Here is an 18,147-nt window from a genome sequence, read left to right on the forward strand (position 1 = left end):
CAAGGAGCGGTGGCATTAACCTCTCCTTGTTCAGGCTCTGGGCCAACTGCCACAAAGTGCACCTAATCAATTGTAAACTGTGCTCAATCCTCAAGCTTGCTGCTTTGATATGCAATTTTGTCTGTTGCCTCTTTGCACCTAATACTATCCCTAATTTCATTGGGAAGCCATGGTTGAACCACCTCTCTCCTGTGACGTTTGTGTCAGATAGAGTGTAATTCCTGCACATGATCTTTCCCTATCCATTACCAGTGCCTTTTAGTCAGTTTCCCCAATGCATCATTGCCAACTTCTTTTATTTAAATCCAGAAATGCTCCTCTATACTTCCAAATGTCCTACCACTCAATTCATCACCTTTCATTTTCAAGATTAAATTCCATTTGCCTCTGTTCAGCCGTCTACATTGTTTTATTTGTCGAAAGCATTTCTCTCACTATTTGCAACACCATCAATTTTCACTAACCTGCAAATTTACTGCTTTAGTCTGCTATCCATACCGAGATCATTAAAATACACAACAACCAGCAGTGAGAATCTCTCTCAGGCCTCTTGTTTCATCAGTAAGAATGGGGGATTCTTTTGTTAACAGCACACCTTAATTTGAACAGTGAAAGGTCGGACCAACCTTAAAATTAAGGAGAAGTACCTGGCTCCTGACAGCTACCGAATTGGTACGGTGAAATCAGCTGGGAACCAGACACGGCCCCACTCCCAAAAAGGCTCTCCCAGCTGGAAGAACGCAAGTGTGGCCTCCATCAACTCAGCACCTAACAGCCCACACCCACAAAAGGTACATTTCTTTATCCCAATGGCTAAACAGAGAGGGTTGGTGTTAAACCCCATGATAATGTATAAATCCATCTGCAGTAAATACATGACAGCTTCCTGCTTGTTTGCGTAACTATAATGTTGGAGTGAAGAGGCTAACAACTGGACACTGGCAACACTCCCAATTTTAAAGCATTCTTACCAACAACCTGCATTTATTCGGTACTTCAAGCAAAGCAATGCCTAAAATAATTGAGCAATTAAACATCAGACAATGGGGCACCAGGAGATACCCGGGCTGATGGAATGATAGCATTGCTACACAGAAACAAAAAAACTGCAGATGCTGGAAGAGAAAATACACAGGCAGGAGACTGCCTGCCTTGCTGTGTCCCTCTCCCTCCTGTTACTGCCTGCCTTGCTGTGTTCCTCTCCCTCCTGATACTGCCTGCCTTGCTGTGTCCCTCTCCCTCCTGATGCTCCCTGCCTTGCTGTGTCCCTCTCCCTCCTGATGCTCCCTGCCTTGCTGTGTCCCTCTCCCTCCTGATACTGCCTGCCTTGCTGTGTCCCTCTCCCTCCTGATACTGCCTGCCTTGCTGTGTCCCTCTCCCTCCTGATACTGCCTGCCTTGCTGTGTTCCTCTCCCTCCTGATGCTGCCTGCCTTGCTGTGTCCCTCTCCCTCCAGATACTGCCTGCCTTGCTGTGTCCCTCTCCCTCCTGATACTGCCTGCCTTGCTGTGTTCCTCTCCCTCCTGATGCTGCCTGCCTTGCTGTGTTCCTCTCCCTCCTGATGCTGCCTGCCTTGCTGTCGTCCTCTCCCTCCAGATGCTGCCTGCCTTTCCGTGTTCTCCCAGCCTCCTGATACTGCCAGCCTTGCTGTCTTCCTCTCCCTCCTGATGCTGCCTGCCTTGCTGTGTTTATCTCCTTCCTAATGCTGCCTGCCTTGCTGTGTTCACCCAGCCTCCTGCTGCTGCCTGCCTTGCTGTCTTCCTCTCCCTCCTGATGCTGCCTGCCTTGCTGTGTTTATCTCCTTCCTAATGCTGCCTGCCTTTCCGTGTTCTCCCAGCCTCCTGATACTGCCAGCCTTGCTGTCTTCCTCTCCCTCCTGATGCTGCCTGCCTTGCTGTGTTTATCTCCTTCCTAATGCTGCCTGCCTTGCTGTGTTCACCCAGCCTCCTGCTGCTGCCTGCCTTGCTGTCTTCCTCTCCCTCCTGATACTGCCTGCCTTGCAGTGTTTCTCTCCCTCCTAATGCTGCCTCCCCTGCTGTGTTTCTCTCCCTCCTGATGCTGCATCCCTTGCTGTGTTCCTCTCCCTCCTGATACTGACTGCCTTGCTCTGTCCCTTTCCCTCCTGATACTGCCTGCCTTGCTGTGTTCCTCTCCCTCCTGGTACTGCCTGCCTTGCTGTGTCCCTCTCCCTCCTGATACTGCCTGCCTTGCTGTGTTCCTCTCCCTCCTGGTACTGCCTGCCTTAGGGTGAGGGACACAGCAAGGAGGGAGAGGAACACAGCAAGGCAGGCAGTATCAGGAGGGAGAGGAACACAGAAAGGCAGGCAGTATCAGGAGGGAGAGGGACACAGCAAGACAGGCAGCATCAGGAGGGAGAGGAACACAGCAAGGCAGGCAGCATCAGGAGGGAGAGGGACACAGCAAGGCAGGCAGCATCAGGAGGGAGAGGAAGGCAGCAAGGCAGGCAGCATCAGGAGGGAGAGGGACACAGCAAGGCAGGCAGTATCAGGAGGGAGAGGAACACAGCAAGGCAGGCAGTATCAGGAGGCAAGGGAACACAGCAAGGCAGGCAGCAACAGGAGGGAGAGGAACACAGCAAGGCAGGCAGCAACAGGAGGGAGAGGGACACAGCAAGGCAGGCAGTATCAGGAGGGAGAGGGACACAGCAAGGCAGGCAGTATCAGGAGGCAAGGGAACACAGCAAGGCAGGCAGCAACAGGAGGGAGAGGAACACAGCAAAGAAGGCAGCAGCAGGAGGCGGAGGAACACAGCAAGGCAGGCAACAACAGGAGGGAGAGGAACACAGCAAGGCAGGCAGTATTAGGAGTGAGAGGGACACAGCAAGGCAGGCAGCATCAGGAGGGAGAGGAAGACAGCAAGGCAGGCAGCATTAGGAGGGAGAGGAACACAGCAAGGCAGGCAGCATTAGGAGGGAGATAAACACAGCAAGGCAGGCAGCATCAGGAGGGAGAGGAAGACAGCAAGGCAGACAGCATCAGGAGGGAGAGGGACACAGCAAGGCAGGCAGTACCAGGAGGGAGAGGAACACAGCAAGGCAGGCAGCATCAGGAGGGAGAGGAAGACAGCAAGGTAGGCAGTATCAGGAGGCTGGGAGAACACGGCAAGGTTGGCAGCATCTGGAGGGAGAGGAAGACAGCAAGGCAGGCAGCATCAGGAGGGAGAGGGAAAACAGCAAGGCAGGCAGTTTCAGGAGGGAGAGGGACACAGCAAGGCAGGCAGCATTAGGAGGGAGATAACCACAGCAAGGCTGGCAGTATCAGGAGGGAGAGGAAGACAACAAGGCAGGCAGCATCAGGAGGGAGAGGAACACAGCAAGGCAGGCAGCATCAGGAGGGAGATGAACACAGCAAGGCAGGCAGCATCAGGAGGGAGAGGGACAGAGCAAGGCAGGCACCATCAGGAGGGAGATGAACACAGCAAGGCAGGCAGCATTAGGATTGAGATAAACACAGCAAGGCAGGCAGCATCAGGAGGGAGAGGAACACAGCAAGGCAGGCAGCATCAGGAGGGAGAGGGACAGAGCAAGGCAGGCAGCATCAGGAGGGAGAGGGACAGAGCAAGGCAGGCACCATCAGGAGGGAGAGGAAGACAGCAAGGCAGGCAGTATCAGGAGGGAGGGGAAGACACCAAGGCAGGCAGCATCAGGATGGAGAGGAACACAGCAAGGCAGGCAGTACCAGGAGGGAGAGGGACACAGCAAGGCAGGCAGTATCAGGAGGGAGAGGGACACAGCAAGGCAGGCAGTATCAGGAGGGAGAGGGACACAGCAAGGCAGGCAGCATTAGGAGGGAGATCAACACAGCAAGACAGGCAGCATCAGGAGGGAGAGGAAGACAGCAAGGCAGGCAGTATCAGGAGGGAGATAAACACAGCAAGGCAGGCAGCATCACGTGGGAGAGGGAACACAGCAAGGCAGGCAGCATCAGGAGGGAGAGGAACACAGCAAGGCAGGCAGCATCAGTAGGCTGGGGGAACCCAGCAAGGCAGGCAGTATCAGGAGAGAGAGGAAGACAGCAAGGCAGGCAGTATCAGGAGGGAGAGGAACAGCAAGGCAGGCAGTAACCGGAGGGAGAGGGACACAGCAAGGCAGGCAGCATCAGGAGGGAGAGGAACAGCAAGGCAGGCAGGAACAGGAGGAAGAGGAACACAGCAAGGCAGGCAGTATCAGGAGGGAGAGGAACACAGCAAGGCAGGCAGCATTAGGAGGGAGATAAACACAGCAAGGCAGGCAGCATCAGGAGGGAGAGGAAGACAGCAAGGCAGGCAGCATCAGGAGGGAAAGGAACACAGCAAGGCAGGCAGCATCAGGAAGGAGAGGAACACAGCAAGGCAGGCAGCATCAGGAAGGAGAGGAACACAGCAAGGCAGGCAGCATCAGGAGGCTGGGTGAACACAGCAAGGCAGGCAGCATTTGGTAGGAGATAAACACAGCAAGGCAGGCAGCATCAGGAGGGAGATGAAGACAGCAAGGCAGGCAGCATCAGGAGGGAGATGAACACAGCAAGGCAGGCAGCATCAGGAAGGAGAGGAACACAGCAAGGCAGGCAGCATCAGGAGGGAGAGGGACAGAGCAAGGCAGGCAGCATCAGGAGGGAGAGGGATAGAGCAAGGCAGGCACCATCAGGAGGGAGAGGAAGACAGCAATGCAGGCAGTATCAGGAGGGAGGGGAAGACACCAAGGCAGGCAGCATCAGGATGGAGAGGAACACAGCAAGGCAGGCAGTACCAGGAGGGAGAGGGACACAGCAAGGCAGGCAGCATCAGGAGGGAGAGGAACACAGCAAGGCAGGCAGCATCAGGAGGGAGAGGAACACAGCAAGACAGGCAGTATCAGGAGGGAGAGGGACACAGCAAGGCAGGCAGTATCAGGAGGGAGAGGGACACAGCAAGGCAGGCAGCATTAGGAGGGAGATCAACACAGCAAGACAGGCGGTATTAGGAGGGAGATAAACACAGCAAGGCAGGCAGCATCAGGTGGGAGAGGGAACACAGCAAGGCAGGCAGCATCAGGAGTGAGAGGAACACAGCAAGGCAGGCAGCATCAGTAGGCTGGGGGAACCCAACAAGGCAGGCAGTATCAGGAGGGAGAGGAAGACAGCAAGGCAGGCAGTATCAGGAGGGAGATAAACACAGCAAGGCAGGCAGCATCAGGTGGGAGAGGGAACACAGCAAGGCAGGCAGCATCAGGAGGGAGAGGAACACAGCAAGGCAGGCAGCATCAGGAGGGAGAGGAACACAGCAAGGCAGGGAGCATCAGTAGGCTGGAGGAACACAGCAAGGCAGGCAGTATCAGGAGGGAGAGTGACACAGCAAGGCAGGCAGCATTAGGAGGGAGATAAACACAGCAAGGCAGGCAGCATCAGGAGGGAGAGGGACACAGCAAGGCAGGCAGCATCAGGAGGGAGAGGAACACAGCAAGGCAGGCAGCATCAGGAGGGAGAGGAACACAGCAAGGCAGGCAGCATCAGGAGGCTGGGGGAACACAGCCAGGCAGGCAGTATCAGGAGGGAGAGTGACACAGCAAGGCAGGCAGTATCAGGAGGGAGAGGAACACAGCAAGGCAGGCAGTATCAGGAGGGAGAGGGACACAGCAAGGCAGGCAGCATCAGGAGGAAGAGGAACACAGCAAGGCAGGCAGTATCAGTAGGGAGAGGGACACAGCAAGGCGGTCAGCATTAGGAGGGAGAGGAACACAGCAAGGCAGGCAGTATCAGGAGGGAGAGGAAGACAGCAAGGCAGGCAGTAACTGGAGGGAGAGGGACACAGCAAGGCAGGCAGCATCAGGAGGGAGAGGAACAGCAAGGCAGGCAGTATCAGGAGGGAGAGGGACACAGCAAGGCAGGCAGCATCAGGAGGGAGAGGAACACAGCAAGGCAGGCAGTACCAGGAGGGAGAGGGACACAGCAAGGCAGGCAGCATCAGGAGGGAGAGGGACACAGCAAGTCAGGCAGTATCAGGAGGGAGAGGAACAGCAAGGCAGGCAGTAACCGGAGGTAGAGGGACACAGCAAGGCAGGCAGCATCAGGAGGGAGAGGAACAGCAAGGCAGGCAGGAACAGGAGGAAGAGGAACACAGCAAGGCAGGCAGTATCAGGAGCGAGAGGAACACAGCAAGGCAGGCAGTATCAGGAGGGAGAGGTACACACCTAGGCAGGCAGCATCAGGAGGGAGAGGGACACAGCAAGGCAGGCAGCATCAGGAGGGAGAGGGAAAACAGCAAGGCAGGCAGCATCAGGAGTGAGAGGGACAAAGCAAATGCAGGCAGTATCAGGAGGGAGAGGGACACAGCAAGGCAGGCAGCATCAGGAGGGAGAGGAACACAGCAAGGCAGGCAGTATCAGGAGGGAGATGGACACAGCAAGGCAGGCAGTATCAGGAGGGAGAGCTACACAGCAAGGCAGGCAGCATCAGGAGGGAGAGGGACACAGCAAGGCAGGCAGTATCAGGAGGGAGAGGGAAAACAGCAAGGCGGGCAGTATCAGAAATGAGAGGGACACAGCAAGGCAGGCAGCATCAGGAGGGATTGGAACACAGCAAGGCAGGCAGCATCAGGAGGGAGAGAAACAGCAAGGCAAGCAGTAACAGGTGGGAGAGGGACACAGCAAGGCAGGCAGCATCAGGAGGGAGAGGAACACAGCAAGGCAGGCAGTATCAGGAGGGGGAAGAACACAGCAAGGCAGGCAGTATCAGCAGGGAGAGCGACACAGCAAGGCAGGCAGCATTAGGAGGGAGAGGGACACAGCAAGGCAGGCAGCTTCAGGAGGGAGAGGGAACACAGCAAGGCAGGCAGTATCAGGAGGGGGAAGAACACAGCAAGGCAGGCAGTATCAGCAGGGAGAGCGACACAGCAAGGCAGGCAGCATCAGGAGGGAGAGGGACACAGCAAGGCAGGCAGCTTCAGGAGGGAGAGGGAACACAGCAAGGCAGGCAGTATCAGGAGGGGGAAGAACACAGCAAGGCAGGCAGTATCAGCAGGGAGAGCGACACAGCAAGGCAGGCAGCATTAGGAGGGAGATAAACACAGCAAGGCAGGCAGCATCAGGAGGGAGAGGAAGACAGCAAGGCAGGCAGTATCAGGAGGGAGAGGAACACAGCAAGGCAGGCAGCATCAGGAGGGAGAGGGACACAGCAAGGCAGGCAGCACTTGGTAGGAGATAAACACAGCAAGGCAGGCAGCATCAGGAGGGTGAGGAACACAGCAAGGCAGGCAGCATTAGGAGGGAGATAAACACAGCAAGGCAGGCAGCATCAGGAAGGAGAGGAACACAGCAAGGCAGGCAGCATTAGGAGGGAGAGGAACACAGCAAGGCAGGCAGCATTAGGAGGGAGATAAACACAGCAAGGCAGGCAGCATCAGGAAGGAGAGGAACACAGCAAGGCAGGCAGCATCAGGAGGGTGAGGAAGACAGCAAGGCAGGCAGCATCAGGAGGCTGGGTGAACACAGCAAGGCAGGCAGCATCAGGAGGCTGGGAGAACACAGCAAGGCAGGCAGCATCAGGAGGGTGAGGAAGACAGCAAGGCAGGCAGCATCAGGAGGGTGAGGAAGACAGCAAGGCAGGCAGCATCAGGAGGCTGGGTGAACCCAGCAAGGCAGGCAGCATCAGGAGGGAGAGGAAGACAGCAAGGCAGGCAGCATCAGGAGGCTGGGGGAACACAGCAAGGCAGGCAGTATCAGGAGGGAGAGTGACACAGCAAGGCAGGCAGCATCAGGAGGGAGAGGAACACAGCAAGGAAGGCCACATCAGGAGGGAGGGGGAACATAGCAAGGCAGGCAGTATCAGGAGGAAGAGGGACACAGCAAGGCAGGCAGCATCAGGTGGGAGAGGAACACAGCAAGGCAGGCAGCATCAGGAAGGAGAGGAACACAGCAAGGCAGGCAGCATCAGGAGGCTGGGTGAACACAGCAAGGCAGGCAGCATTTGGTAGGAGATAAACACAGCAAGGCAGGCAGCATCAGGAGGGAGATGAAGACAGCAAGGCAGGCAGTATCAGGAGGCTGGGAGAACACGGCAAGGCAGGCAGCATCTGGAGGGAGACGAAGACAGCAAGGCAGGCAGCATCAGGAGGGAGAGGGACACAGCAAGGCAGGCAATATCAGGAGGGAGATGAACACAGCAAGGCAGGCAGCATTAGGAGGGAGATCAACACAGCAAGACAGGCAGCATCAGGAGGGAGATAAACACAGCAAGGCAGGCAGCATCAGGTGGGAGAGGGAACACAGCAAGGCAGGCAGCATCAGGAGGGAGAGGAACACAGCAAGGCAGGCAGCATCAGTAGGCTGGGGGAACCCAACAAGGCAGGCAGTATCAGGAGGGAGAGGAAGACAGCAAGGCAGGCAGTATCAGGAGGGAGATAAACACAGCAAGGCAGGCAGCATCAGGTGGGAGAGGGAACACAGCAAGGCAGGCAGCATCAGGAGGGAGAGGAACACAGCAAGGCAGGCAGCATCAGGAGGGAGAGGAACACAGCAAGGCAGGGAGCATCAGTAGGCTGGAGGAACACAGCAAGGCAGGCAGTATCAGGAGGGAGAGTGACACAGCAAGGCAGGCAGCATTAGGAGGGAGATAAACACAGCAAGGCAGGCAGCATCAGGAGGGAGAGGGACACAGCAAGGCAGGCAGCATCAGGAGGGAGAGGAACACAGCAAGGCAGGCAGCATCAGGAGGGAGAGGGACACAGCAAGGCAGGCAGCATCAGGAGGGAGAGGGACACAGCAAGGCAGGCAGCATCAGGAGGGAGAGTGACACAGCAAGGCAGGCAGTATCAGGAGGGAGAGGGAACACAGAAGGCAGGCAGTATCAGGAGGGAGAGGGACACAGCAAGTCAGGCAGTATCAGGAGGGAGAGGGACACAGCAAGTCAGGCAGTAACCGGAGGGAGAGGGACACAGCAAGGCAGGCAGCATCAGGAGGGAGAGGAACAGGAAGGCAGGCAGGAACAGGAGGAAGAGGAACACAGCAAGGCAGGCAGCATCAGGAGGAAGAGGAACACAGCAAGGCAGGCAGTATCAGGAGGGAGAGGGACACAGCAAGGCAGCCAGCATTAGGAGGGAGAGGGACACAACAAGGCAGGCAGCATTGGGAAGGAGAGGAACACAGCAAGGCAGGCAGTATCAGGAGGGAGAGGAAGACAGCAAGGCAGGCAGTAACTGGAGGGAGAGGGAACACAGAAGGCAGGCAGTATCAGGAGGGAGAGGGACACAGCAAGTCAGGCAGTATCAGGAGGGAGAGGGACACAGCAAGTCAGGCAGTATCAGGAGGGAGAGGGACACAGCAAGTCAGGCAGTATCAGGAGGGAGAGGGACACAGCAAGTCAGGCAGTATCAGGAGGGAGAGGGACACAGCAAGTCAGGCAGTATCAGGAGGGAGAGGAACAGCAAGGCAGGCAGTAACCGGAGGGAGAGGGACACAGCAAGGCAGGCAGCATCAGGAGGGAGAGGAACAGCAAGGCAGGCAGGAACAGGAGGAAGAGGAGCACAGCAAGGCAGGCAGCATCAGGAGGAAGAGGAACACAGCAAGGCAGGCAGTATCAGGAGGGAGAGGGACACAGCAAGGCAGTCAGCATCAGGAGGGAGAGGGACACAACAAGGCAGGCAGCATTGGGAAGGAGAGGAACACAGCAAGGCAGGCAGTATCAGGAGGGAGAGGAAGACAGCAAGGCAGGCAGTAACTGGAGGGAGAGGGACACAGCAAGGCAGGCAGTATCAGGAGGGAGAGGGACACAGCAAGGCAGGCAGTACCAGGAGGGAGAGGGACACAGCAAGGCAGGCAGTATCAGGAGGGAGATGGACACAGCAAGGCAGGCAGCATCAGGAGGGAGAGGGAACACAGCAAGGCAGGCAGTATCAGAAATGAGAGGGACACAGCAAGGCAGGCAGCATCAGGAGGGATTGGAACACAGCAAGGCAGGCAGTATCAGGAGGGAGAGAAACAGCAAGGCAAGCAGTAACAGGTGGGAGAGGGACACAGCAAGGCAGGCAGCATCAGGAGGGAGAGGGACACAGCAAGGCAGGCAGCATCAGGAGGGAGTGGGACACAGCAAGGCAGGCAGCATCAGGAGGGAGAGGAACACAGCAAGGCAGGCAGTATCAGGAGGGGGAAGAACACAGCAAGGCAGGCAGCATTAGGAGGGAGATAAACACAGCAAGGCAGGCAGCATCAGGAGGGAGAGGATGACAGCAAGGCAGGCAGCATTAGGAGGGAGATAAACACAGCAAGGCAGGCAGCATCGGGAGGGAGAGGAAGACAGCAAGGCAGGCAGCATCAGGAGGGAGAGGAACACAGCAAGGCAGGCAGCATCAGGAAGGAGAGGAACACAGCAAGGCTGGCAGTACCAGGAGGGTGAGGAAGACAGCAAGGCAGGCAGCATCAGGAGGAAGATGAACACAGCAAGGCAGGCAGCATCAGGAGGGAGATGAACACAGCAAGGCAGGCAGCATCAGGAGGGAGATGAACACAGCAAGGCAGGCAGCATTAGGATTGAGATAAACACAGCAAAGCAGGCAGCATCAGGTGGGAGAGGGACACAGCAAGGCAGGCAGCATCAGGAGGGAGAGGAACACAGCAAGGCAGGCAGCATCAGGAGGCTGGGGGAACACAGCAAGGCAGGCAGTATCAGGAGGGAGATGAAGACAGCAAGGCAGGCAGTATCAGGAGGCTGGGAGAACACGGCAAGGCAGGCAGCATCTGGAGGGAGACGAAGACAGCAAGGCAGGCAGCATCAGGAGGGAGAGGGACACAGCAAGGCAGGCAATATCAGGAGGGAGATGAACACAGCAAGGCAGGCAGCATCAGGAGGGAGATGAAGACAGCAAGGCAGGCAGTATCAGGAGGCTGGGAGAACACGGCAAGGCAGGCAGCATCTGGAGGGAGACGAAGACAGCAAGGCAGGCAGCATCAGGAGGGAGAGGGACACAGCAAGGCAGGCAATATCAGGAGGGAGATGAACACAGCAAGGCAGGCAGCATTAGGAGGGAGATCAACACAGCAAGACAGGCAGCATCAGGAGGGAGATAAACACAGCAAGGCAGGCAGCATCAGGTGGGAGAGGGAACACAGCAAGGCAGGCAGCATCAGGAGGGAGAGGAACACAGCAAGGCAGGCAGCATCAGTAGGCTGGGGGAACCCAACAAGGCAGGCAGTATCAGGAGGGAGAGGAAGACAGCAAGGCAGGCAGTATCAGGAGGGAGATAAACACAGCAAGGCAGGCAGCATCAGGTGGGAGAGGGAACACAGCAAGGCAGGCAGCATCAGGAGGGAGAGGAACACAGCAAGGCAGGCAGCATCAGGAGGGAGAGGAACACAGCAAGGCAGGGAGCATCAGTAGGCTGGAGGAACACAGCAAGGCAGGCAGTATCAGGAGGGAGAGTGACACAGCAAGGCAGGCAGCATTAGGAGGGAGATAAACACAGCAAGGCAGGCAGCATCAGGAGGGAGAGGGACACAGCAAGGCAGGCAGCATCAGGAGGGAGAGGAACACAGCAAGGCAGGCAGCATCAGGAGGGAGAGGGACACAGCAAGGCAGGCAGCATCAGGAGGGAGAGGGACACAGCAAGGCAGGCAGCATCAGGAGGGAGAGTGACACAGCAAGGCAGGCAGTATCAGGAGGGAGAGGGAACACAGAAGGCAGGCAGTATCAGGAGGGAGAGGGACACAGCAAGTCAGGCAGTATCAGGAGGGAGAGGGACACAGCAAGTCAGGCAGTAACCGGAGGGAGAGGGACACAGCAAGGCAGGCAGCATCAGGAGGGAGAGGAACAGGAAGGCAGGCAGGAACAGGAGGAAGAGGAACACAGCAAGGCAGGCAGCATCAGGAGGAAGAGGAACACAGCAAGGCAGGCAGTATCAGGAGGGAGAGGGACACAGCAAGGCAGCCAGCATTAGGAGGGAGAGGGACACAACAAGGCAGGCAGCATTGGGAAGGAGAGGAACACAGCAAGGCAGGCAGTATCAGGAGGGAGAGGAAGACAGCAAGGCAGGCAGTAACTGGAGGGAGAGGGAACACAGAAGGCAGGCAGTATCAGGAGGGAGAGGGACACAGCAAGTCAGGCAGTATCAGGAGGGAGAGGGACACAGCAAGTCAGGCAGTATCAGGAGGGAGAGGGACACAGCAAGTCAGGCAGTATCAGGAGGGAGAGGGACACAGCAAGTCAGGCAGTATCAGGAGGGAGAGGGACACAGCAAGTCAGGCAGTATCAGGAGGGAGAGGAACAGCAAGGCAGGCAGTAACCGGAGGGAGAGGGACACAGCAAGGCAGGCAGCATCAGGAGGGAGAGGAACAGCAAGGCAGGCAGGAACAGGAGGAAGAGGAGCACAGCAAGGCAGGCAGCATCAGGAGGAAGAGGAACACAGCAAGGCAGGCAGTATCAGGAGGGAGAGGGACACAGCAAGGCAGTCAGCATCAGGAGGGAGAGGGACACAACAAGGCAGGCAGCATTGGGAAGGAGAGGAACACAGCAAGGCAGGCAGTATCAGGAGGGAGAGGAAGACAGCAAGGCAGGCAGTAACTGGAGGGAGAGGGACACAGCAAGGCAGGCAGTATCAGGAGGGAGAGGGACACAGCAAGGCAGGCAGTACCAGGAGGGAGAGGGACACAGCAAGGCAGGCAGTATCAGGAGGGAGATGGACACAGCAAGGCAGGCAGCATCAGGAGGGAGAGGGAACACAGCAAGGCAGGCAGTATCAGAAATGAGAGGGACACAGCAAGGCAGGCAGCATCAGGAGGGATTGGAACACAGCAAGGCAGGCAGTATCAGGAGGGAGAGAAACAGCAAGGCAAGCAGTAACAGGTGGGAGAGGGACACAGCAAGGCAGGCAGCATCAGGAGGGAGAGGGACACAGCAAGGCAGGCAGCATCAGGAGGGAGTGGGACACAGCAAGGCAGGCAGCATCAGGAGGGAGAGGAACACAGCAAGGCAGGCAGTATCAGGAGGGGGAAGAACACAGCAAGGCAGGCAGCATTAGGAGGGAGATAAACACAGCAAGGCAGGCAGCATCAGGAGGGAGAGGATGACAGCAAGGCAGGCAGCATTAGGAGGGAGATAAACACAGCAAGGCAGGCAGCATCGGGAGGGAGAGGAAGACAGCAAGGCAGGCAGCATCAGGAGGGAGAGGAACACAGCAAGGCAGGCAGCATCAGGAAGGAGAGGAACACAGCAAGGCTGGCAGTACCAGGAGGGTGAGGAAGACAGCAAGGCAGGCAGCATCAGGAGGAAGATGAACACAGCAAGGCAGGCAGCATCAGGAGGGAGATGAACACAGCAAGGCAGGCAGCATCAGGAGGGAGATGAACACAGCAAGGCAGGCAGCATTAGGATTGAGATAAACACAGCAAAGCAGGCAGCATCAGGTGGGAGAGGGACACAGCAAGGCAGGCAGCATCAGGAGGGAGAGGAACACAGCAAGGCAGGCAGCATCAGGAGGCTGGGGGAACACAGCAAGGCAGGCAGTATCAGGAGGGAGAGTGACACAGCAAGGCAGGCAGCATCAGGAGGGAGAGGAACACAGCAAGGAAGGCAGCATCAGGAGGGAGAGGGAACATAGCAAGGCAGGCAGTATCAGGAGGGAGAGCGACACAGCAAGGCATGCAGCATCAGGAGGGAGAGGGACACAGCAAGGCAGGCAGCATTAGGAGGGAGAGGAAGATAGCAAGGCAGACAGCATAAGGAGGGAGAGGAAGACAGCAAGGCCGGCAGTATCAGGAGGGAGATGGACACAGCAAGGCAGGCAGTATCAGGAGGGAGAGGGACACAGCAAGGCAGGCAGGATCAGGAGGGAGAGGAAGACAGCAAGGCAGGCAGCATCTGGAGGGAGAGGGACACAGCAAGGCAGGCAGCATCAGGAGGCTGGGGGACACAGCAAGGCAGGCAGCATCAGGAGGGAGAGGAACACAGCAAGGCAGGCAGTATCAGGAAGGAGAGGAAGACAGCAAGGCAGGCAGCATCAGGAGGGAGAGGAACACAGCAAGGCAGGCAGTATCAGGAAGGAGAGGAAGACAGCAAGGCAGATAGCATCAGGAGGGAGAGGGACACAGCAAGGCAGGCAGCATCAGGAGGCTGGGTGAACACAGCAAGGCAGGCAGTATCAGGAGGGAGGGGAACACAGCAAGGCAGGCAGTATCAGGAGGGATAGGGGCACAGCAAGGCAGGCAGCATTAGGAGGGAGATAAACACAGCAAGGCAGGCAGCATCAGGTGGGAGAGGAACACAGCAAGGCAGGCAGCATCAGGAGGGAGAGGGAGACAGCAAGGCAGGCAGTATCAGGAGGGATAGGGGCACAGCAAGGCAGGCAGCATTAGGAGGGAGATAAACACAGCAAGGCAGGCAGCATCAGGAGGGAGAGGAACACAGCAAGGCAGGCAGCATCAGGAGGGAGAGGGACACAGCAAGGCAGGCAGTATCAGGAGGGATAGGGGCACAGCAAGGCAGGCAGCATTAGGAGGGAGATAAACACAGCAAGGCAGGCAGCATCAGGAGGGAGAGGAACACAGCAAGGCAGGCAGCATCAGGAGGGAGAGGGACACAGCAAGGCAGGCAGTATCAGGAGGGATAGGGGCACAGCAAGGCAGGCAGCATTAGGAGGGAGATAAACACAGCAAGGCAGGCAGCATCAGGAGGGAGAGGAACACAGCAAGGCAGGCAGCATCAGGAGGGAGATAAACACAGCAAGGCAGACAGCATCAGGAGGGAGAGGGACACAGCAAGGCAGGCAGCATCAGGAGGGAGAGGAACACAGCAAGGCAGGCAGTATCAGGAGGGAGAGGAAGACAGCAAGGCAGGCAGCATTAGGAGGGAGAGGAACACAGCAAGGCAGGCAGCATCAGGAGGGAGAGGAAGACAGCAAGGCAGGCAGCATCAGGAGGGAGAGGAACACAGCAAGGCAGGCAGTATCAGGAGGCTGGGAGAACACGGCAAGGCAGGCAGCATCAGGAGGGAGAGGAAGACAGCAAGGCAGGCAGTATCAGGAGGGAGAGGGACACAGCAAGGCAGGCATTATCAGGAGGGAGATGGACACAGCAAGGCAGGCAGTATCAGGATGGAGAGGGACACAGCAAGGCAGGCAGCATCAGGAGGCTGGGGGAACACAGCAAGGCAGGCAGTATCAGGAGGGAGAGTGACACAGCAAGGCAGGCAGCATCAGGAGGGAGAGGAACACAGCAAGGAAGGCAGCATCAGGAGGGAGAGGGAACATAGCAAGGCAGGCAGCATTAGGAGGGAGATAAACACAGCAAAGCAGGCAGCATCAGGTGGGAGAGGGACACAGCAAGGCAGGCAGCATCAGGAGGGAGAGGAACACAGCAAGGCAGGCAGCATCAGGAGGCTGGGGGAACACAGCAAGGCAGGCAGTATCAGGAGGGAGAGTGACACAGCAAGGCAGGCAGTATCAGGAGGGAGAGGAACACAGCAAGGAAGGCAGCATCAGGAGGGAGAGGAACACAGCAAGGAAGGCAGCATCAGGAGGGAGAGGGAACATAGCAAGGCAGGCAGTATCAGGAGGGACAGGGACACAGCAAGGCAGGCAGCATTAGGAGGGAGAGGAAGATAGCAAGGCAGACAGCACAAGGAGGGAGAGGAAGACAGCAAGGCCGGCAGTATCAGGAGGGAGATGGACACAGCAAGGCAGGCAGTATCAGGAGGGAGAGGGACACAGCAAGGCAGGCAGGATCAGGAGGGAGAGGAAGACAGCAAGGCAGGCAGCATCTGGAGGGAGAGGGACACAGCAAGGCAGGCAGCATCAGGAGGCTGGGGGACACAGCAAGGCAGGCAGAATCAGGAGAGAGAGGAACACAGCAAGGCAAGCAGCATCAGGAGGGAGAGGAACACAGCAAGGCAGGCAGTATCAGGAAGGAGAGGAAGACAGCAAGGCAGGCAGCATCAGGAGGGAGAGGAACACAGCAAGGCAGGCAGTATCAGGAAGGAGAGGAAGACAGCAAGGCAGATAACATCAGGAGGGAGAGGGACACAGCAAGGCAGGCAGCATCAGGAGGCTGGGTGAACACAGCAAGGCAGGCAGTATCAGGAGGGAGGGGAACACAGCAAGGCAGGCAGCATTAGGAGGGAGATAAACACAGCAAGGCTGGCAGCATCAGGAGGGATAGGGGCACAGCAAGGCAGGCAGCATTAGGAGGGAGATAAACACAGCAAGGCAGGCAGCATCAGGTGGGAGAGGAACACAGCAAGGCAGGCAGCATCAGGAGGGAGAGGGACACAGCAAGGCAGGCAGTATCAGGAGGGATAGGGGCACAGCAAGGCAGGCAGCATTAGGAGGGAGATAAACACAGCAAGGCAGGCAGCATCAGGAGGGAGAGGAACACAGCAAGGCAGGCAGCATCAGGAGGGAGAGGGACACAGCAAGGCAGGCAGTATCAGGAGGGATAGGGGCACAGCAAGGCAGGCAGCATTAGGAGGGAGATAAACACAGCAAGGCAGGCAGCATCAGGAGGGAGAGGAACACAGCAAGGCAGGCAGCATCAGGAGGGAGAGGGACATAGCAAGGCAGGCAGCATCAGGAAGCTGGGGGAACACAGCAAGGCAGGCAGTATCAGGAGGGAGAAGGACACAGCTGGGCAGGCAGCATCAGGAGGGAGAGGGACACAGCAATGCAGGCAGCATCAGGAGGGAGAGGGACACAGCAAGGCAGGCAGCATTAGGCGGGAGATAAACACAGCAAGGCAGACAGCATCAGGAGGGAGAGGGACACAGCAAGGCAGGCAGCATCAGGAGGGAGAGGAACACAGCAAGGCAGGCAGTATCAGGAGGGAGAGGAAGACAGCAAGGCAGGCAGCATTAGGAGGGAGAGGAACACAGCAAGGCAGGCAGCATCAGGAGGGAGAGGAACACAGCAAGGCAGGCAGTATCAGGAGGGAGAGGGACACAGCAAGGCAGGCAGTATCAGGAGGGAGAGGGACACAGCAAGGCAGGCAGTATCAGGAGGCTGGGAGAACACGGCAAGGCTGGCAGCATCAGGAGGGAGAGGAAGACAGCAAGGCAGGCAGTATCAGGAGGGAGAGGGACACAGCAAGGCAGGCAGTATCAGGAGGGAGATGGACACAGCAAGGCAGGCAGTATCTGGATGGAGAGGGACACAGCAAGGCAGGCAGCATCAGGAGGGAGGGGGACACAGCAAGGCAGGCAGGATCAGTAGGGAGAGGAACACAGCAAGGCAGGCAGCATCAGGAGGGAGAGGAACACAGCAAGGCAGGCAGGATCAGGAAGGAGAGGAAGACAGCAAGGCAGGCAGCATCAGGAGGCTGGGTGAACACAGCAAGGCAGGCAGCATTAGGAAGGAGATAAACACAGCATGGCAGGCCGCATCAGGAGGGAGAGGAAGGCAGCAAACAGGCAGCATCAGGAGGGAGAGGAACACAGCAACCAGGCAGTATCAGGAGGGATAGGGACACAGCAAGGCAGGCAGTATCAGGAGGCTGGGAGAACACGGCAAGACAGGCAGCATCAGGAGGGAGAGGAAGACAGCAAGGCAGGCAGTATCAGGAGGGAGAGGAACACAGCAAGGCAGACAGCATCAGGAGGGAGAGGGACACAGCAAGGCAGGCAGTATCAGGAGCGATAGGGACACAGCAAGACAGGCAGCATTAGGAGGGAGATAAACACAGCAAGACAGGCAGCATCAGGTGGGAGAGGAACACAGCAAGGCAGGCAGCATCAGGAGGGAGAGGAACACAGCAAGGCAGGCAGCATCAGGAGGGAGAGGGACACAGCAAGGCAGGCAGCATCAGGAGGCTGGGGGAACACAGCAAGGCAGGCAGCATCAGGAGGGAGAGGGACACAGCAATGCAGGCAGCATCAGGAGGGAGAGGGACACAGCAAGGCAGGCAGTATCAGGAGGGAGAGGGACACAGCAAGGCAGGCAGCATCAGGAGGGAGAGGGACACAGCAAGGCAGGCAGCATCAGGAGGGAGAGGGACACAGCAAGGCAGGCAGCATCAGGAGGGAGAGGAAGGCAGCAAGGCAGGCAGCATCAGGAGGGAGAGGGAAAACAGCAAGGCAGGCAGTATCAGGAGGGAGAGGGACACAGCAAGGCAGGCAGTATCAGGAGGGAGAGGGACACAGCAAGGCAGGCAGTATCAGGAGGGAGAGGGACACAGCAAGGCAGGCAGCATTAGTGGGGAGAG

General features: G+C 57.5%; 1 protein-coding gene across 3 annotated transcripts in view; it reads left to right on the top strand.

Annotated features, from left to right (window-relative positions):
• LOC148152030 (microtubule-actin cross-linking factor 1, isoforms 6/7-like) overlaps positions 1-18,147 on the top strand; it is an 86,928-nt gene that overhangs the window by 21,529 nt on the left and 47,252 nt on the right. For 2 of the 3 annotated variants that reach the window (XM_087993849.1, XM_087993853.1), the window contains exon 7: positions 610-791. In XM_087993849.1, the coding sequence (XP_087849975.1) occupies positions 610-791 (182 nt within the window). Of the gene's footprint in view, positions 1-590; positions 792-18,147 lie in introns of those variants that run through there. The other variant, XM_087993859.1, reaches the window with a different exon arrangement.

The sequence above is a fragment of the Chiloscyllium plagiosum genome, unplaced genomic scaffold, assembly GCF_037043375.1.
Source record: "Chiloscyllium plagiosum isolate Xiang-an unplaced genomic scaffold, Cpla_swu_hap1 HiC_scaffold_2, whole genome shotgun sequence".
Lineage (NCBI taxonomy): Eukaryota > Metazoa > Chordata > Chondrichthyes > Orectolobiformes > Hemiscylliidae > Chiloscyllium > Chiloscyllium plagiosum.